The 22,678-nt window shown below is 40.4% G+C and overlaps 1 protein-coding gene across 1 annotated transcript in view; it reads left to right on the top strand.

The window, feature by feature from the left end:
- sft2d1 (SFT2 domain containing 1) overlaps positions 1-22,678 on the top strand; it is a 67,400-nt gene that overhangs the window by 2,774 nt on the left and 41,948 nt on the right. The window contains exon 2 of the mRNA XM_043696110.2: positions 22,065-22,151. Within this exon, the coding sequence (XP_043552045.1) occupies positions 22,065-22,151 (87 nt within the window). The remainder of the gene's footprint in view (positions 1-22,064; positions 22,152-22,678) is intronic.

Here is a 22,678-nt window from a genome sequence, read left to right as displayed (position 1 = left end):
TTTTCAGATCGGGGCCTGTGATTAATGGTATGCTACAAGGATTGGTGCTGGCTCCATGGCTTTTCATCATTTATATAAATGATTTGGATATGAACATAAGGAGGTATAGTTAGTAAGTTTGCAGATGACACCAAAATTGGAGGTGTTGTGGACAGCTGTGAAGATTACCTCCGATTACAATGGGATCTTGATCAGATGAGCCAATGGGCTGAGGAGTGGCAGGTGGAGTTTAATTTAAATGAATGCAAGGTGCTGCATTTTGGAAAGGCATATCAGGGCAGGACTGGTACATTTAATGGTACCATCCTGGGGAGTGTTTCTGAACAAATAGACCTTGGATGCAAATTGGGTGGGGCTGGATAGGTAGTGGGAAGGTAGATGGACAGGTAGGGCAGATCAAAAAGGCAGTGCTGAGTTGGAGGGTTGGATCTGGAATGAGGTGGGGAGAGGGGAGATTTGGAAACTAGTGAAGTCGATGTTGTGTGGTCAAAGTGTCCCGAGGCTTAAGATGAGGTGTTCTTCCTCCAGTTGGCGGTTGGCTTTGATTTAATGGTGGACGAGGTCCAGAATTTGCATGTCTTTGGATTGGGAGATGGGGTTGAAGTGGTCAGCCACAGGACCAGGGGGGGTTGTTTGGTGCATGTGTCCCAGAGATGTTCCCTGAAACACTCTGTGAGTTGGTGTCTTATCTTCCCAATGTAGATGAAACCATTTTGAGAGTGAAGGACGCAGTAGATGATGTGGGTGGATGTGCAGGAAAATCTCTGCTGGATGTGAAAAGATCCTTTGGGGTCTTGGATGGAGGTGAAGGGAGACGTGTGGATGCAGGTTTTACATGTCATGGCAGCAGGGGAAGGTACAGGGTGTGGAGGGTGGGTTGGTGGGGGCATTGACCTAACAAGGAAGTTGTGGAGGGAATGGTCTCTGCGGAGCACAAATAGGGGTGGTGGTGGAATCTGAGTGTCGGTGGTGGAAATGATGGAGGATAATACGCTGTATTCAAAGAATAGTGAGGTGGAAGGTGAGGACCGAGTATTCTATCCTTGTTGCGGTTGGAGGGGTGGGGTCAAGGGCAGTGGTGCAGGAAGTGGAGGGTATTGTTGATCATGAGGGAGAGGAAATTGCAGTCCTTGAAATAGGCGGGCTTATGGGATGTTCTGGAGTGTAATTGCTCCTTCGGGGAGCAGATACAGCAGAAGAATTGGGAGTAAGGGATCGTGTTTTTACAGCAAAGAGGGTGGGAGGTGGTGTAGTTAAGGTAGCTGTGGGAGTCAGTGGGTTTGAAACAGATGTCAGTGCTGACTCAGTCGCCAGAGATGGAGACAGGGATGTCCAGGAAGGTGAAGGATTGCCGGAGATGGTCCATGTGAACTTGAGGTCAGAGTGGAATGTGTTGGTGAAGCTGATGAACTGTTCAGCCTCCTCATGGAAACACGAGGTGGCGCTGATACAGTCATCGATGTAGCGGAGGTAAAGTTGGAGAATGGTGCCTGTGTAACTACGGAAGATGGACTGTCCCATGTGCCCTACGAAGAGGAAGGCATAGCTGGGGCCCATGCGGTTGCCTGTGGCTACCCATCTGGTCTAATCGAAGTGGGAGGATTCGAAGGAGAAATTTGAGGGTGAGGATGCTCAAATGAATCTGATTTGCTTTGAGATTTTAAAAGCAGCTGAATAAGCTGAACAGAGACAAAAAAACCTGCAGATTCTGGAATCCAGAGTAGACAAACAAGAGGTTGGAAGAACATAGCAAGCCAGGCAGCATCAGGACATGGAGCAGTTGATATTTCGGGTCAAGACCCTTGATCAGGATTAGGGAGGGGGAAGGGAGCTCAGAAATAGAGGGAGGGGAGTGGGTCTATGGGAAAGGTAAGTGGGATAGCGATAAGTGGATGCAGGTAGGGAGTTATTGTGATAGGTTTGTAGGAACTGTGGAGCGGATAGGTGGGAAGGAAGATGGACAGCTATGGTCTGGTCAAGGAGGTGGGGAGGAGAGTAAAGGCTGGATATGGCATGAGGTTGGGTGTGGAGAGTAGTGAAGCATGGGAGGTGGAATGAAAGGAGGAGCCTGGACTGGAAAGGAAGCTGGGGGATGGGTTGAAAGGTTATTTGAGTACTTCAATTTCACTGTTGAGTCCTCTGGGCTATAGACTGCCCAAGCGGAAGGTGAGGTGATGTTCCTCCAATTAGCAGTCTGACTCACTGTGGCAATGGAGGAAGCAGAGGGTGGACATATCAGAGAGGAAGTTGAAATGGCCAATGACCGGGAGATCAGGCTGGCTGTTCAGGGCCTGGTGACGATGCTCGGTGGAAAGGTCACCAAGCCTACGTTTGGTCTCACCGATGTAGAGTGCTCCTGATGCAGTAGGCTAGGTTGGAGGCGATGCAGGTGAACCTGTGTTTCACCTGGAAGGACTGTTTGGGGTCCTGGATGGAGGTGAGGGAGGTGGTGGAAGGGCAGGTGTATCTTGGTTACAGGGAAAGGTGCCGGGGGAGTTGGAAGGGTTGGTGGGGTGTGTGGTGCAAACCAAGGAGTGGCAAAGTGAACGGTCCTTGTGGAAAGCAGAGGGAGGTGGAGAGAGGAAGATGTTCTGGGTGGTTGTGCCTAATTCAAGATGGGGGAAAGTAGTTGTGCGAGGGTGGTGGACTGGGGATGGGATGGAGGATTGGATTTGGGGAGAGGTGTGGGGAAGGGGAGGTAAAGATGTACATTCCGTGACACTGCAATCCTGTTGCTATAAATCCTGTGTCTCAAGATTCTGCTCCACAACCACTTGATGAAGAAGCTGTACTTCGCAAGGTAGTGCCTCCAAATAAACCTGTTGGACTATAGACTGGTGTTGTGTAATTTTTAACTTTGTCCACCCCCCACCCCTACTCTACAAATGGTAAAATTTTACTACATTTGGAAACCCTATTTGCAACATATGGCTAACATATTGGTCAATGATACTCTGACAGGATCAGTTATAATCTCAAATTAAAAGCAAAATCTTGCAGATGCCAGAATAAAGTAAAATCAGACTGCTGGAGAAATCATCAGGTTTCTTGTAGCATCTATGGAGAGAGAAACAGATGCCACCAAATCTGTTGGACTTCTCCATTTTGTTTTTATTTCTGTTGTGTTGGGGAGAGATATCAGAGAATGTCCAGTTCTGAGTTCAGCGGTACAAGTGACCTTTATTTAGAGTTTTACCACACGTGTGGAAGAGGCCAGAGACTGCTCCACAGGTGGAGCCCAGTTGCCCACTTAAATATGGCTCAGATCGGAGGGAAGGTAAGCGACATTCTGCTTTCTCCATCTGAATGTGGTATTTTCAGACAATTTTATGACAATAATTATGTGCAACATTGAAAAGACCCGATACAGACAAAATACCTTGCAAGGACTGTAACAAAAACTACATTGGACAGGCAGAAAACTAGCTACCAGGATACATGAACATCAACTAGCCACAAAAGACATGACCCATTATCACTAGAATCCTTACATACAGACAAGTAAGGACACCACTTTGACTGGGATAACACAACCATCCTAGGACAAGCCAAACAGACATGCATGAGAATTCCTAGAAGCATGGCATTCCAACTGGAGCTCTATCAATAAATACATCGACTTGGATCCCATTTACTACCCTCTGAGAAAAAGAACTGGAGATGACATCACTAAACCAAAGTAACCTAAACACATAAATAGAAAGTGGGACATAACACCAGTGCTTCACCGGAGGCTCACTGATGATGTTGCCTAGTATGGTGATGAAACGTCTGAAACCGAATCTTCCAGCTCAGCGAGCAAACTCCCATCCGGAACCTCCACCTGAGCTACAAATCTTTTCAAAACTCTCTATCTTTGATGTTTACTAGACATTGTTATCATCAGTCCTTGAGATCTTACAATGTATTTCATTAATGTGCATTCCACTGGTAACAGCTATACCCTGTCGCAGCCAATTCCAGACTTGCTCATCTCTAAGGACTGTTTGAATTCTTTTATTCATTGCTATCCTGATCAAATTCTGTTGATCATCTTCTATTTCCTGCTATATAATTTGCAATGTAAAGTTAATTATGTATAAAGTTATGTAGCTACACCGAATGTTAGAATTCTTTAGCTAACAAGTTCTGAGTAGTTTCTGTCCCACCTGACCTTGGAAGGTCAGATAAATGATACCCCTCTATATTGCAGATGCAACGATAATGATAACTCCTTCTATTCACATACCGTCAATGTGTTTTAAGAGGGTTCCTTCTAAGATTAAATTTCCTAGCCCAACTGTTAATAGTTCCACACTCATTTTTACTTAATATGATAACATCTATTCAAATTCCATTAATAAGTGTGAACTCACTCACTTTCACTGTTTAGCAAGCTTTTCTGAAATCCTAAAGGTTTTACAAGGTATAATCTTGTTGTCCTTTTACCTTACCAATTGTCTGTTATCATTGATCATACTTTTCTTTTAATTCTTGCTAAACTACAAACCTCAGGCTGTTTGTTCCCAGATATGTCTTATCAGACTACCTCTTATAGACATCTGCAGCTGTGGGTTCATACAGAACTCTCTATATTAATTTGTAAGATTCTTTGTTCTGCCTGGACCCTGTTACTTTGAGTTTATCTTATTCTCAAAGCTATCGTTATCCTAACTTATGATCTCACATTAATTCTGAACTCAGCAAGCTAATTCTGTTACTGCTGCTAAAAATCTTTTCTGCCATGTAGAGTCATACAGCACGGAAACAGACCCTTCGGTCCAGCTCGTCCATGCCGACCAGATATCTCAACCCAATCTAGTCCCACCTGCCAGCACCTGGCCCATATCCCTCCAAACCCTTCCTAGTCATATACCCATCCAAATGCCTTTTAAATGTTGCAATTGTACCAGCCTCCACCACTTCCTCTGGCCATTCATTCCATACATGTACTGCCCTCTGCGTGAAAAGGTTGCCCCTTAGGTCTCTTTTATATCTTTTCCCTCTCACCCTAAACCTATGCCCTCTAGTTCTGGACTCCCCCACCCCAGAGAAAAGACTTTGTCTATTTATCCTATCCATGCCCTCATGATTTTATAAACCTCTATAAAGTTTATCACCCCTCAGCCTCTGATGCTCCAGGGAAAACCGCTCCAGCCTATTCAACCTCTCGCTATAGCTCAAATCCTCCAATCTGGGCAACATATACTAACTAAAAATCCACAGGCAGCCATCTTGTACCACCTCTGGCCATGGGCTGCCCCAGCAAGTTACAAGTTACAATCTACAAGTTTAACTACAAAGCAACTTTATCTGAAAGTACTACCTAGTCGGGATCTTGAGCATTATTCTTTGCAGCATGCATAGTCTAAAATGAGTGAGTTTAATTGTGCAATGTGCGTTGTCTTGAAATTGGGAATGGTTTCATACTTGAGTGAGTGAAACAAAAGGAGTGCTGGTTTGACATGGTCAAATATCATTGTTTTTGCACAAGTTTGCGTTTTATTGCATTTGACAATGGGATAATTGTTTTATTTTATTTTTATTTTCTGTATTTTAGTGTATGAATAAAGTGGACTTTGTTTCAAGTCCGGTAGTTTGAGCAATGGAATTGGATCTAGAACACAATGCCTTACATTAAAAATAAGAAGAAGTTAGAGTCTAGCCTATCTTAATATATTTTGAGTGGGCTTGGTTGTGGTCAGTAACACACTACGAGTCAATGCACTGAGGCTGTTTCTTTAGCCAGACAGGAAAAGAGGACTTCCTTTTGTGAAGGTGGATATGAGGTCATAGGAACATAGTATGATTGATTGCAATTCAGGCTTCATTTTCTGGACTTCGTGAAAACAACTCAGTGAGTCGAACTTAGCCACCTTAAAGCTCTCCAGGTCTTTGCTTTTCAGGTGCTTATCCAATTTCCTTTTGAGAGCCTCAACTGAATATGTCGCCACTACAATATCGGGCTGTGTATTCCAGGTCCAAACCATTCACTGCAATAAAAAGGTTTTTCTGCATGTTGCTATTGGCTTTTTTTAAAAAAAACATTATCTCGTGTCCTCTGGTTCCTGTTCCTTCTGCCAAAGGAAATAGTTTCTCTCTGTTTTCTCAGTCCCTCATGATTTTTCATGCTGTTCTGAAATCTCCCCTCCTTTTCACTTAAAGAAGAATGACCCCAGCTTCTCCAGTCATGGAACGTCAGTCCTTTATTCTTATAAGCCTTTTCTGCATGTTTGCTAATGCCTTCATATCTTTCCTAAAGTGCATTGCATATAATCACACACGGTGCTCCAGTTGAGTCCAAACCTATGTTTTATAAAGGTTCATCACAACTGTCTCATTGTAATCTCTGTTTGAAAACCCAAGATCCCACCTGAAGTCCAAGCCAATAGTGTGTATTACAATAAGCTATGATCCCAGTTGCAAGCCCTGGGGAACCTCGCTGTTACTCTATTTCCAAATCAAAAAACTAACTATTCAGCATTGTTTCCTGTCTCACATGCTGCCACTACCTCATTTTTTCCTTTGGAAGTTCAAGTTGGACTGATGTAGTTGTGAATAGTCTGTATTAACCTATCAGCTGGACTGAAGGGAGCAGTTTTAGTTTTTCCCGGTGGTGTAATTAGTACCTTTTATTTGCTCGGGCAGAAATGCTGGAGAGCACAAAGCACACTAACTAAACTCCAGGAAGAGAAAGCTTTTGTTTTCATCTTCCTTTCAAACTGATACTTGAAATTTTTAAAAATGCTAACAGTTGTTCGGAGTGTTACATCATATCTATCTTAAATGATATTACTACAATCTTAGTGTTGCGTTTAAATAAAAATAATGAGCAGAAAATGGGTTTCTCAATTGCAATGAAAACCTCAGACCTTTAATTTCAGGCTCCACAAATCACTGCTACACAAGTATATCACGTAAATATAAAGTATTTGTATGATTTTTCTGTTAAAAAACAATCACCTTAAATTAAGTTTGTTACTGAAAAATACACTTTAGAATTTTATACGCTTAACTAGTAAGCATTGACCACTTTTGTTTGTGTTCTACCTAGGTTGTCCAAATCCTGTCTCGTGTAGCTATTATCATTGCCTTGCCTTGCCTTGCCTATGTTTTTGCAAAAGCACAGAAGTTACATAAAAGCAAAAATTTGAAAGCATTGTGTTTCAGAACGAATTTACAATTGTTAACAAAACAAGAGAACCTCATGAAGGTTAAGAAAGGATTTATGGAAGGAATTCAAAATACTAAAACCGAGATGACCCAATACAACCACCCATGATAGAGCAAAACAAGATGCAGTTACACAGGAGGCTGGAATCAGGAATGTATCATCCTAGAAGGTTGGCTGCTGTGAGATCATGAAAGCATTTTACAGACCAGGGCAATTGTTCTATATTTTCATAAAGTATTGCGAAGCTGGGCATGATGAGCTCGTAGAGCTAAGAGCAAGCCAAATGCTGCACTTGAATATTGTAGGGAATACAGGAAGAAAAGCCAGGAAGGAGTAAATTTGAGGATTCCTAGCTTATGGTGTTTTGGATCAATACAGGAATATTTGCAAATTTACTTCAGTACAGTCTGGCAGTGCCTTGATTTAAAATTCTAATCATTGTTTTCAGATTCCTTCAAGCTCTTGCTCCTCCCGATCTCTGTAACTCCATCTAGCCCCATATCCCTCCAAGGTCTCTGCCATTCCAAATCTAGCCTCTTGTGCATCCCTGAATTTTTGTGCTATTGCATTAATGGCGAAGTCTTCAGCCATCTTTGCCCTAAAAAGTACACTGTATTCACTAAGCCTCTGCACTTCTCTTCCTTTAAGATGTACTCAAAATCTGTCTTTTTGAATATGCGTTTATTTTTGTATCACATCTTAATATCTCCATAAGTGACTTGGTGTCATGTAAGTTTGATTACATTCTCATGAAACAATTTGGAATATTTTGCAACAATGAATGTACTATATGGATGCAACTTATTTTACATAGACCATAGAACATTACAGTGCAGTACAGGCCATTTGGCCATCGGTTGCATTGATGTGTCGAAACAATCTGAAGCCTATCTATCCTACAGTATTCCATTTTCATCCATACGTTTATCCAATAACCACTTAAATTCCCTTAAAGTTGGTGAGTCTACTACTGTTGCAGGCAGTGTGTTCCACGTCTCTGCAACACTTTGAGTAAAGAAGCCACCTCTGACATCTGTCCTATATCTATCATCCCTCAATTTAAAGCTATGTTCCCTCGTGCTAGCAATCTCCATCTGAGGAAAAAGGCTCTCACTGTCCACCCTATCTAATCCTCTGATTATCTTATATGTCTCAATTACGTCACCTCTCAACTTCCTTCTCTCTAACGATAACAGCTTCGAGTCCCTCAGCCTTTCTTCATAAGATCTTGCCTCCACACCAGGCAACATCCTAATAAATCTCTTCTCAATCCTTTCCAAAGCTTCTACATCCCTCCTATATTGCTGTGGCCAGGACTGTATGCAATACTCACAGGTGCACCTGCACCGGACTTTTGTATAGCTGCAATATGACTTCATGGCTCTGAAACTCAAGCCCTCTACCAATAAAAACTAACACACCATATGCCTTCTTAACAACCCTATCAACCTGGGTGACAACTTTCAAGGATGATTTCGATTTTAGTTTTCTAAATCCTCAATTCAGTCTTTCCCCTTTATATTTAAATAACATGCTGTAGCATGCTTGGCTCTAAGTCAATGGCTTGACCAAAAATTCTGTTGGCATTGAAGTAATGCTGCATTGTCACAGATATTGGACCAGATTTTACTGTCTAATAGTATGTAACAGCATCTTCTGCTCATTAAGACTAGTTCATATATTTTACATTTTAACATTTTCTGTTTGGCAAGCTGCTGTAAGTGTGAATTAATAAAGCTGTAAGGCGTCCTGGGAGTGAGGGCTAAGGCAGTTATAGTCTCCTCAACTAATCAGATTGAATTGTCAAATTAATAGAACTGAGAACTGAGAAGCAAGGATTTAAATGAGTAAATATGGCTCAGGGATTGACAGTGCTGGCAGCTTAATGTTCCAGGATACAAATGCCGCAGGAAGGACAGAAAGGGAGGCAAGAGAGGAGGGGGAGTGGTGTTTTTGATCAGGGATAGCATTACAGCTGTACTGAGGGAGGAAATTCCTGGAAATACATCTAGGGAAGTTGTTTGGGTGGAACTGAGAAATAAAAAATGGATGATCACCTTATTAGGATCGTATTGTAGACCCCCTAATAGTCAGAGGGAAATTGAGAAGCAAATTTGTAAGGAGATCTCAGTTATCTGTAAGAATAATAAGATGGTTATGCTGGGGATTTTAACTTTCCAAACATAGACTGGGACTGCCATAGTGTTAAGGGTTTAGATGGAGAGGAATTTGTTAAGTGTGTACAAGAAAATTTTCTGATTTTAGTATGTGGATGTACCCACTAGAGCAGGTGCAAAACTTGACCTACTCTTGGCAAATAAGGTAGGGCAGGTGACTTTGGTGTCAGTGGGGAAGCACTTTGGGGCCAGCGACCATAATTCTATTAGTTTTAAAATAGTGATGGAAAAGGGTAAACCAGATCTAAATTGGAGAAAGGCCAATTTTGATGTTATAACGCAAGAATTTTCAAAAGCTGATTGGATGCAGGTGTTCACAGGAAAAGGGACGGCTAGAAATTGGGAAGCCTTCAGAAATGAGAGTCCTGAGAAAATATGTTCCTGTTAGGGTGGAAAGAAAGGCTGGTAGGTATAGGGAATGCTGGATTACTAAAGAAATTGAGATTTTGGTTAAGAGAAAGAAAGAAGCATATGTCAGGTGTTGACAGGTTAGATCGTGTGAATCCTTAGAGTATAAAGGCAGTAGGAGAATACTTAAGAGAAAAATCAGGAGAGCAAAAAGGGGACATGACGTAGCTTTGGCACATAGAATTAAGGAGAATCCAAAGGGTTTTTGCAAATACATTAAGGACGAATGGGTAACTAGGGAGAGAATAGGGCCCCTCAAAAGATCAGAGCTGAAAATGTGTTGCTGGAAAAGCGCAGCAGGTCAGGCAGCATCCAAGGAACAGGAGAATCGACGTTTCGGGCATAAGCCCTTCTTCATTTCTGAAGAAGGGCTTATGCCCGAAACGTCGATTCTCCTGTTCCTTGGATGCTGTCTGACCTGCTGCGCTTTTTCAGCAACACATTTTCAGCTCTGATCTCCAGCATCTGCAGCCCTCACTTTCTCCCCTCAAAAGATCAGCAAGGCAGCCTTTGAGTGGAGCTGCAGGAAATGGGGAAGATACTTAACGAGTATTTTGCATCAGTATTTACTGTGGAAAAGGACATGGAAGATCTAGAATGTAGGGAAATAGATGGTGACATCTTGAAGATAGTGAAGAAGGCGGTTGGTATGCTTTCCTTTATTGGTCAGAGTATTGAGTACAGGGGTTGGGAGGTCATATTGCAGCTGTACAGGATATCGGTTAGGCCACTGTTGGAATATTGCGTGCAATTCTGGTCTCCTTCCTATCGGAAAGATGTTGTGAAACTTGAAAAGGTTCAGAAAAGATTTACAAGGATGTTGCCAGGGTTGGAGGATTTGAGCTATAGGGAAAGGTTGAACAGGCTGGGGCTGTTTTCCTTGGAGCATCAGAGGCTGAGGGGTGACCTTTATGGAGGTTTACAAAATTATGAGGGGCATGGATAGGATAAATAAACAAAGTCTTTTCTTTGGGTAGGGGGAATCCAGAACTACAGCGCATAGAGAGGGGAAAGATATAAAAGGGACCTAAGGGGCAACATTTTCACGCAGAAGGTGGTACGTGTGTGGGATGAACTGCCAGAAGATGTGGTGGAGGCTAGTACAATTGCAATATTTAAGAGGCATCTGGATGGGTATATGAATAGGAAGGGTTTGGAGGGATATCAACCGGGTGCTGGCAGGTGGGACTGGATTGGGTTCAGATATCTGGTCGGCATGGACGAATTGGACCGAAGGGTCTGTTTCCGTGCTGTACATCTCTATGACTGTGTATATAGGAAGCGAATTGATTTGCAAATCTGGTACAGAAATAAAGTTTTTTTTCTTTATATTTTAATTTAAAAATATCTTAAATCTCCAGAGATAGAAACTTAAATTTCACACTCAATTTTGTTAGAGGATTTGACCAGCAATAATGAATATTTTTTCATTTCATTAAACGCCTACTAAACCTTTAATTAGAAAACTTAATTTTCTCTTGTGAGTTTACTGTAATTATACCATGGAAATACACAAACCTTATGCCTTTTGTTGCGTTCATAAGTGAGAGATAGAGGAAGATGACTTTTTCACACCTAACAATGGAAATCGGCAAAAGCGAAAAACTGCAGATGCTGGAGAGCATCTCAGCAAGACCAACAAGAAACAATTAATGTTTTGAGTCAAGTATGACTCTTTGGAATGCAGAGAAGCAAAGACATAATGGACTTAATGTCAACATTGTTTCTCTCTGTCCACAGATGTGCCAGACCTATGTTTCTCTGACACTTTTATAAAATACAAATCAACTAGCAACTTTCCACCTGTAACGTGGCATCTGCTCTCACTGAAGTTGAATCATTGTAGATAGAGGCTAATGGCTGGTACTAGGTTCATTGTTATTTGGACAGCAAAATCTGGCTTAACGGTTTTATCTCAAAGATAAAAGTGGAGAATTCATATCTGTTTTGCTCATTGTTAAAAGTTCTATGGGAATCAAAGCCTGCTACGTTACCTCTCGCATGTGTACTCACTCTCTTGCATTCTAATATCAGTAATGCAAAGGAATGATTAATAATCTTTGTAAAAGGACATCATTATAAAAGAACTGTTAGGAATGAGTCATCACAATTAGAGTCATAGAGGTGTACAGCACAGAAACAGATCCTTCGGTCCAACTCGTCCACACCGACCAGATATCCCAACCTAATCTAGTCCCATTTGGCAGCAGTTGGCCCACATTCCTGTAAATCCTTCCTATTCATATCCCCATCCAGATGACTTTTAAATGTTGTCATTCTACCAACCTCCACCACTTCAGGACTGGTCTTTATAACCGGCTCACTGGTCAGCTCCAGAACAGGACATTCTAAGAAACTATGCTACTACATTCCACAAACCCATCTAAGCTAACTTTGGCTAACTTACTTTCCAATCAATATTAAAACCTCCCATGATTATTATCATGTCTTTCTGACAGGTATTCATTATTTCTTCCTATATGCTCCACTCTCTATTGTTAGCAGCCTGTACATAATTCCCACAACTGATTTCTTGTGTCGAACATTTCTATCTTGTCATAGAATTTTACATTATGGTTGAAAGTGAGTATTTCATTCTAAATTAAGAGTGTTACGTATACATTGAATGAGAAAAATTATGAAGGCGTGAAGCACAAATTGGTTAAGGTAGATTGGGAAAATATAATTAAAGAAATGGCAGTTGCAGAGGATGCCACTTAGAAATCTAAGATTATTTTCATAGAATCCCTATAATATAGCTGGAGGCCATTTCAGCATCGAATCTGCACTGACCCTCCAAAAGGCGTCCCAGCTGGACCACTGTCACCCCTATTCAGATTTATGAATGTTTGCAATTTTGTACCACTGAGGGCTTTAAGGTTCAGTCTTTGACTATGTTTGAGGTAGGGATTGATAGATTTCTGATTACCAGTTGCTTTATTAGAATGAAGTGAATTGTTCAGTCGGCCAAGATCATATTGCATGGTGGGAAAGGCTCAATGGGTTACATGGCTTCTTCCTGTATTTGTTACCTTTTGTATGGCACCTTACTAAATCCCTTTTGGAATTCCAAGCATGGTACATAGAGTCATAGAGATGTACAGCATGGAAACGGACCCTTCGGTCCAACCTGTCCATGCCGAACAGATATCCCAACCCAATCTAGTCCCACCTGTCAGCACCCAGCCCATATCCCTCCAAACCCTTCCTATTCATATACCCATCCAAATGCCTCTTAAATGTTGCAATTGTACCAACCTCCACCACTTCCTCTGGCAGCTCATTCCATACAAGTACCACCTTCTGTGTGAAAAAGTTGCCCCTTAGGTCTCTTTTATATCTTTCCCCTCTCACCCAAAACCTATGCCCTCTAGTTCTGGACTCCCCGACCCCAGGGAAAAGACTTTGTCTGTTTACCCTATCCATGCCCCTCATAATTTTGCAAAACCTCTGTACGGTCATCCCTCCGCCTCCGACGCTCCAGGGAAAACAACCCCAGCCTGTTCAGCCTCTCCCTATAGCTCAAATCTTTTCTGAACCCTTTCAAGTTTTACAACATCTTTCTGATAGGAAGGAGACCAAATACGCTATTCCCCTTTCTTCGCCCTATAAGTTTCATCCTCAAACTAATACATTTGTTAAATAGGCTTTTGTAAAACCATGCTTGTGCGTTCTAATCAAACTATACTTCAAGTGCATTGTTAAGACTTCCTTAATGATGAATTCCAGCATTTTAATAACATCAGATGTTAGGATAACTGACCCTTAGTTTTCTGTTTTCTCTCTCCCTCCTTTCTTGAAAGGCACTGTCAGGTTTGCCAATCTAATTGAACTCTTTCTGTACCTAAATAATTATAAAACATCATGGCTGCAAAGATAATAAGATCTTGTATCTTTTAGAACAATAGGGTATAGATCATTGGGTCCTGGAATTTGTCAAAATTTTCTCCCTCAAAGATTTCTAAAACTTTTTCTTTGCTGATATTAATTGACATACTTTCTCAAGTAAAAGTTGACCACTCACTCGGCGGAAAAATCCATACTCCTTGTACCTACCACCCGTTGATGTCACCATTGACTGCTGTTCAACTCTTGAAATTGCATGCTAGCAATGTGATTTATGGATGAGGACTCCCAGATCCCTGTGTTCTGCAATCTTTGTCCATTTAAATAACATTCACCCCTTGTATTCTTCCTGCCAAAGTGCATAACCTGACATTTTCTCACATTATATTCCATCTGCCAAGTTTTTGCCTACTCACTTGTCCAGCCTAAATCCCTGTGTAGGCTCTGTCATCTTCATCCCTTGCCTTCCCACCTGTTTTTGTGTCAACTGCAAAGTTGGCTATAGTACATTCATTTTTCCTCACTCACGTCATTAATGTATATTATAAGTAATTGTGGTCTAGCACCAGTTACAGGTTGCCATCCTGAAAAAGCCCCCCTCCTTATTCTAGTTCTCTGCCTTGTAGCCAATTCTCTATACATTCTAATGTATTACCTCCAGTACCACGGGCTCTTATTTTCTAAATAGCCTAATGCATGATACCTTATCAAGTGCCTTCTGAAAATCCAAATATATTATATTCACTGCTTCACCTTTTATCTATCCTGTTTGTTACCTATTCAACAAATTCTGGTAAATTTGGCAGGCATTATCTCCCCTTAATGAAGCCACGTTGATTCTGTTTGATCATATTGCATATTTCTAAATGCTGTAGTGTTATATCCTTTATTATAGGCCATAACATTTTCCCTCAGTGATGATTATTAAGATAATTGGCCTTTACCTGACATGATTTTGTTTCTTTTCCTTTTTAATACAAGTATTCCTCTAGCAATTTTCTAATCCTCTGACAATTGCAGGATGTAAGAATTCCAGGAAAATTACTACCAGTGCATCCACTATCCCTGTAGCTACTTCCTTCAATGTTCTAGGGTGCATCCCATCAGGTTCAGCGACTTATTGGTCTTTAGCCCCATTAGTCTCTTTAGCAACTTTTTTGTAGAGATTATTATATTTATTTCCTCTCATTCTTTTGTCCTGTGAATATTTAGTATTTTTTGGATGCTGTTAGTGCCTTCTACTGTGAAGGCTGATGCAAACTATTGATTCAACTCCTCTGCCATTTCTTGGCTCCTCATTATTGTTTCCCCAGCCTCATTCACTAAGGGACTTTGGCTTCTCTTTCCCGTTTCATATATTTAAACAAGCTCTTGTGATTTTTAAAACTTCTCCAATCCTCTACCTTACCATTATTCTTTATCAAATAGTATGTTTTTTTTCCTGTCAATCTTATGCTATCCTAATTTCCCTGGCTAACAATAATTGGATCTCCCCTTCCTAAAGTTTTCCTTCTCTACTGGAATGTGCGTTTGCTGTGAGCCATGAACTATTTTCTTAAGTTTTTTGCCATTGTTCCTCAACTGTCTTTGCTGCAAAACCCCTTTCCCAGTCTATTCTAGCCAGCTCTACCATCATTCCTTTGTAATTACCCTTCATACTCAGCACAGTTTTTTTCTGACCCAAGTTCCATCTTGAACTGAATACTAAATTCTACCATGTTGTGGTCACTGTTTCCAAGGGCATCTTTTATTTTGACATCATGGATGAAATTTGCCTCATTAAACATCAACAGATCCAAAATAGCGTGATCACTGATTGGATTCACCACACATTTTTCTAGGAGACTGTCCCTAATATATTCCCCATGGCCTCCTCTGACAATTTGATTATCCTAGTTTACATTAAGATTAAAGTCACCCATAGTTAGGGTACTACCTTGGGAATGTGCCCTCAATATCTCCTGATCTATTCTTTGTCTCACCGTATAGCTCCTGTTAGGGACCCTTTAGACTATTCCTACCAGTGCCGACTTACCTTCTTTTTGGTTTTTACCTCCATCCATTTGAATTCTACATCTTCCACGTCAAGATCCTTTCTTGCTATCATACCTATTTCACCCCATAACAACAGTACCACCCACCACTCTTTCCTTCCTGTTTGCACTTTCAAAATGCCTCATTTCCCTGAATAGAGGCATAGACTATTTTCTAAATGAGGAGAACATTCGGAAATCTGAAATGCAAAGAGACTTTGGAGTCCAAGTCCAGAATTCTGTTCAGGTAAACTTGCAGGTTGAGTCAATATTTAGGAAGGCAAATACATGGTTGGCATTTATTTTGAGGACGAGAATATAAATACAGGGATGTACTTCTGACACTTTATAAGGCTCTGGTCAGACCACATTTAGAATATTGTGAGTAATTTTGAGCCCTGGAGTGGGTCCAGAGGTTCACAAGAATAATCCCAGAAATAAAAGGCTTAACATATGAGGAATGTTTGAGGACTCTGCGTTTATACTCGATGGCGTTTAGAAGGATGAAGGGGTAATCTAATTCAAACTTGCAGAATATTGAACGGCCTGTACAGAGGGAATATTGGGAAGATGTTTCCATTAGCAGGAGAGACTTGGACTTGAGAGCACAGCCCTAAACCAAAAGGAAGACCCTTTAGAACGGCAATGAGGAGAAACTTCTTCAGCCTGAGAGTGGTGGAGAATCTATGGATTTAATTGCCACATAAGACTGTGCAGCCCAGCTCATTTTGTATTTAAGATTAGAGATAGGCTCTTGATTGTCAGGGGGATCAAAGGTTACAGGGTGAATGTGGGAAAATGGGGTTAAGAAACTTACCAGCCATGATAGAATGGCGGTGCAGACTCAATTGGCTGAATAGCCTAATTTCTGTTCCTGTGTCTTATGATATGAATATTTAGTTCACTGTTTTGATCTCCTTATAATTGTGTCTCTGTAAAACAGTCTCTCTGTGTGTCCCTCCCTGTCCCTCTGAGTATCAATATCCAATAGCTGCCCTGGCATGTTACCATATCCTCTTGCTTTGTTGGCCTACATTTCCCCTTTTCCAAATCTACCCGCAATCTAATTAATTTAAAGCCCTAATTATTCAACATGCTCGGGCACCAGTGAGACCCTCCACCTGAGAGAGCAAGGGAAATTCAATTCGGTGATGCATCTGAAAGTTGGCACCACTAACATTTGAGCAGTCTTTCATGCGTCAATGGAATCTTTGCTTTGACTTTTGTTCAATGCTTAGATTGGAACTTGAAGCCAAAGTAGACATGCTTTTAATTGAGCCACATCTAAAATATGCTGCAATTTTTATTTAAACTTGTGCAGGTTGTGACTTGTCTTTTAAATTAGATCTTTATCATTGGATAATTAACGCATTCTGATCGTTGATAGAAATTGTATAGTAGCCAAACCAATGATGAAGCAATTTACCTGAGTGATTGAAAGATCTCAGGGCTGGATGCTTGGTTTACACTGGTTTGGTAGGTTTGACACAGCTGACCTGATAGGGAAGTGAAAAATTGTCTAAAGTTCTTTCTTCTGATAGCTATTCAGTGTTGCTGCTGCAATTGCAAAAACAGTCCTAATCATACAGCATAGAAACAAGCCTTTTAGCCTCTATGTCTATAACAACAACCAAACTAGATTAATCTGATTTACGTGTCAGTGTCTGATGAGCACTGGACTGGATCAGTCAGGAGTTTGTGGCATCTGACAGCCCTCATCAAGTCCTTCCAGACCAGTTACAAGATTGTTCTGTTTTCCAATGCTTGTTTGAATGTTTTCGTCTTGAATGTGTCACAACCCATCTGGAAAGTGTGCCCTACTAATCAAGTCACACTGTTCCTTTATTTGTCACAAATTTGTAACTACCCAATTAAACCAAGGTAATCAATTTGTCCAATGGGTTGTTTTTTAGGACCAAAGTAATTCACAACAGGCTTCATCATTAGCTGGAAAGTCATTCCATTTATTGTAATTAATCATATTCTTTAACAAGTGTCAGAAATGGATGCAAATGCCTAACTTACTGTTGAGAAACACAAGCTATACCCCTTTAAAAGCCAAATTAAGCACATTCATTCACAAACAAGACAAACACAAATCGAGTTTGACATAATATTATGAGTGGAAAAATAAGGAGAGGGTAAACAAATTCTCTGGTTCAAGTCCACACTACAAGAGTGGGATGTATTCATTCTCTGTTCTTTTGTTTTTTAATGATGGTGACTCAATGTTGTCCACAGAACAATGGTCAGTTTTAGACTCAGCCATTCTATAGGCCCATGTCTTGTTTTAGAATGATTTACTTTTAGAGCTCCTGAATGTTGTCTTTTTTTTCACTCTTACTGAGAGACTTTTTCTACATGCAGGCTCCTGGAAGCCTCTGGGTAAACTGTCCTACAGGCCTCTGAAACTACAAACTAAGAAGCAGTTCCATACGGCAGTTTCTCCTTGACTTAAAGATTCCTAATGTCCTGTATAGTACCTACCCCTGCTCCATCAGATGGTACAATATTGTGAAAAGTGTGCAGCACAATTCAACTTGACCTTCAAGTTGCAAAATCTGTCCTGATACTTTTAGTCACATATCAGTGGTCAATTTCCATTTTCCAGTTTGTAGCCCAAAATGTGGTTCCTTGCAAATTTAAAAAGTACAACCAAGGAAGAAGTCTTACTGAAAATATGGCTTGAAAGCACTTTAGTAATACCTTGGATGCAGGTTTCAATTTTGTAGACATATACACAGTTATTAGCTTATGTATTTTTTGTCACTGTGCTTTGATCACCATTTGCAATTAGTGAAACTAAATCCAGCATAATGCAGAAATGGTAATGCCTGTTGATTGAGTCCCTGCTGTGTTGCATTATACTATCATTGGGAAAAGGCAGTGTCCACAGTGGAATCCAGAAAATGGTTTTCAGGCAGTTCAGCAAATAAAATGCAATGGAAATAACTGAAAGTCATTGACGTTTTCAAGGCTTAGTGTCATGATTGATGAGTACCCTTCCTTCCTTCAGGTGCAGAAATTGTAACTAGTTTTCTAGTTTAAATTCTTAAAGGTCTGAAGCTTTTGATTGCATATGCTCAGTGACTTCGGCTTTAAGTATTAATAGTAATTTGAATCTGTACTATGCATGCTATAAAAACTTCAAACCAGGAAGGTACATTGTATCAATGCATGTGTGGGAGTTAATGATTGCTAGTTATAGAATTGTCATCAAGTGCTTCTGGGATGGCCTGATGGGGTAATGCATCAAGTAGGAGACTGTTCCATACAGACCAAGTTTGACTTCCAGTGTGTGCTTTCTGGTCTTGATTGGAACATCAGTTGGTCTTGGTTCACCTAGATAAGGAAGAGGCACATTATTCCAAGTTGCCACTCCTGATTGCCTACCAATCACTACTGTTGTACATTTGGCAATCCGATGTGTGGAGGATTATGTTAGACTTATAATGTACGATCCAAATGCTTATTGCCATTTGATTTCTGGGCATATATTAGAATGGTGATAATTTGGGTATAACACTGGAGGATTGCTACTCTGAATAAATTGGTGCATTCAAGTTTAAAAATAAATTAGAAAATGCATATACTTAGATTCTATAAGTTTAGTACTGTGCAATAAGTTTGAATAACATTTTTCAGCTGTGTTTTATATAATTAGTATGAATTTTCTTTTTGTGAAAAATTGAAACTTGTCAATGTGTAAATTGTCTACACAAATGCCTTTTTAAAGTTTCTACAAAGATAAATCTCAATTTCTGACCTCAACAAGCAAGTACAATGATTAAATGAATAATAAAGGATAAATCATAAATCACTTCAATTTGCTTTTTTTCACGCTGCCTTAGGATAAATATCAGGAGCCGATCAGGTAAGTAATGCAACAATGTGCATTATGCTGGTATAACAGTTTTAAGATGACAATTTAAATTTCACATTGTTACAAAGACGTTAAGCTTGATGGGAATGAAAGCTGCAATTGAAAGGTTATTATGGAGTGGCCACAGTACCACTTTAACTTGTCTGGATGAGCAGCACAGAAGACTGCTTAACACCATTCAAAATAAAGCAGCCCACTTGGTACCACATTGACAAACATTCACTGCCTCCAAATTCAATGCTCAGTAGCAGCAGTATCTAACATCTATAAGTTACATTGCAGAAATTCGCTAAAGGTCCACAAACAGCACTTCCAAACCTACAACCGCTTTCAGAATAACTGGGACATTAGATCATGAGGATACCACTGCCTGCAAGTGTCCCTCCAAGCCAATGAACGTCCTGACTCAATGTTATTTCGATAATTATGGGTTAAAATCCTGGAACTCCTTTCTTAACTGCATTGTAGATCTACCTGCACCCAAATAGATTTCATTGGTTCAAGAGGGCAGTACACCACCTCCTTCTTGAGAGCAACTAGTGATGAGCATGCAATGCCTGACATCCCATGATTAAGTAACAAAAATTAAAATGTTTTGACGTTTGAAACTCTGCTGCAAGTAGGCTTTATAGTCCTACTTTACATGTACAGCTGCATGTGGTGTATAATAATTGATTTGCTGTTTCACCAAAAGCAACTCTAACAAATACATTTGTGTTGCACCTCCTCATTGTGTGACTATCAAGATCCTTAAAACAGTTGGCTGTTTAAGGCAACCTACATGTTTGAAGGCAATAGTGACCATTGTGTCCCCTTTGCAAAATACAGTTCTTGGATTCTGTAAAAAAGCCACCAATCTGAATGAGATCCATCTCTCGAAACAAGATCATAAGAGAAGGAATGTTTGAAAATCTGTTCTATTTAGTTAAACTGGCTCCCTTGGTATTCCTCCGTTTAATAATTGACATTCCAGTTTGCTGGTTCTGAAACCGTGCTGTTATTTGTTTTTGAAGTACTGAAAGTAAAAACAAAACTTGCTAATAAATCCAATTTTCCAATATATTTGGAGTAAAGTTTGGGAAAGTTTATCTTCCTTTTTACGATCCATTCAAATCCACAACTTTCATTTGGGTACCATGCTGAGTGAGTGTTCTGCAGAAAAATAAATCTAGCTGATCTTGCCTTCGTTTCAAAGAGTACGTTTGCAAAGAATGGGCGAACATATTTTGCTGCTTGTTGTGGTTCTGTTCGCCGAGCTGGGAATTTGAGTTGCAGACGTTTCGTCCCCTGTCTCGGTGACATCCTCAGTGCTTGGGAGCCTCCTGTGAAGCACTTCTATGATCTTTCCTCCGGCATTTGTAGTGGTTTGAATCTGCCGCTTCCGGTTGTCAGTTCCAGCTGTCCGTATATTGGGTCCAGATCGATGTGCTTATTGATTGAATCTGTGGATGAGTGCCATGCCTCTAGGAATTCCCTGGCTGTTCCCTGATTGGCTTGTCCTATAATAGTAGTGTTGTCACACATCCACAGATTCAATCAATAAGCACATCGATCTGGACCCAACATACCGGCCACTGCAACAGACAGCTGGAACTGACAACCGGAAGTGACAGATTCAAACCACTACAAATGCCAGAGGAAAGATCACAGAAGCGCTTCACAGGAGGCTCCCAAGAACTGAGGATGTCACCTAGACAGGGGACAAAACATCTGCAACACAAATTCCCAGCTCGGCGAACAGAACCACAACAGCGAGCACCCGAGCTACACATCTTCTCACAAACTTTGAATATTTTGCTTCTACGTAAAATATTTTAAACAAGGAGTTTACCAAATTTACTTGTGGCAGCAACAATAAATACTGGTTTAATTCACATGACTGGCTGTGTTCACACTTGAAATTTTATTTGTAGGTACCTTGTTTTTTTATTTGTAACACCTAAAGTAGTTGAAGTGGAAGCGCCTTCAGTTTGCAGTGCACATATGAGATTTACTGTGGGTTGTACAAATTTCACCTGGAATTTTCTTCAGTAGTGCTAGAATAAATTTAGTAAATTTTATTTGTTTTGTGCTTGCAAGTGTATAAAAGTTTGATATTTTTACCTTGATGTGCTTGTGAATGTGACTATTGTGTTTCTTCATTGGTAGCACAAAAACCAGTTCAGATTTTATACATTAATAAAAACAAAAAAGTGAGATTCAGTCTTAATTTTCTGGGTTAACATTCCTGCCCCCTCAAACATATTGGTGATCTGAGGTGAACACTAAATGTTTTTCCAAGTTAATTAGCATTTTATATCTGATATAATTTCAAAAACGTTCTAATAGTGCTGCTTTTTAAACTGTTTGTGTATTTCCTATTCTGGGTTCCTAGTAAGTGTTTGTGTGCCCCTCTCTTTTATTCTAACCTTCTGACTCCAAATATATTCAACTCTCAAGCTTCAAACTTTTTGGATATCTTTAGTGCCCAAGCACTAGATTTAATTTTGTTTTTAAAGGTATTATGTACAGGTTTCTTCCATGTGCAGTCAAAAACTGTCATAAATTTGTGATTTTATTTCAAGGTCCTCGATTCAACATCACTCAGCTTTGGGACAAGGGTGAAGTGGTTTGCAATTTGCTTTGTCGTTGGAGTTTGCTTTTCAATTCTTGTAAGTAGAAGCTTTTCTCTTATATTTTTAGAGTCATAGAGCTGTACAGCATGGAAACAGACCCTTCAGTCCAACTTGTCCATGCCAACCAGATATCCTAAATTAATCTGGTCCCATTTGTCAGCATTTTGCACATATCCCTCTAAACACGTCCTACTCATGCACCCATCCAGGCGTCTATTAAATATTGTAAGTATACTCTCCTCCACACTTCCTCTGGCAGCTCATTCCATACATGCACTATCCCCTGTGTGAAAAAGTTGCCCAATAGGTCCTTTTTAAATCTTTCCCCTCTCACCTTAAACCTATGTCCTCTAGTTTTGGACTCTACCATCCTGGGGAAAAGACCTTGGCTGTATGCCCTATTCAGGCCAGTCATGATATTATAAACCTCAGCCTCTAATGGTCCAGGGAAAATAGTCCCAGCCTATTCAGCCTCTCCCTATAGCTCAAACCCTCTAACCCTGGGAACATCCTTGTAAAGTTTTTCTGAACCTATGACAACATTCTTCCTGTAGCAGGGAGAA

The sequence above is a fragment of the Chiloscyllium plagiosum genome, unplaced genomic scaffold, assembly GCF_037043375.1.
Source record: "Chiloscyllium plagiosum isolate Xiang-an unplaced genomic scaffold, Cpla_swu_hap1 HiC_scaffold_10, whole genome shotgun sequence".
In the NCBI taxonomy this organism is placed as follows: Eukaryota; Metazoa; Chordata; class Chondrichthyes; order Orectolobiformes; family Hemiscylliidae; genus Chiloscyllium; species Chiloscyllium plagiosum.
This window is presented reverse-complemented; position numbering and strand designations above follow the sequence as displayed.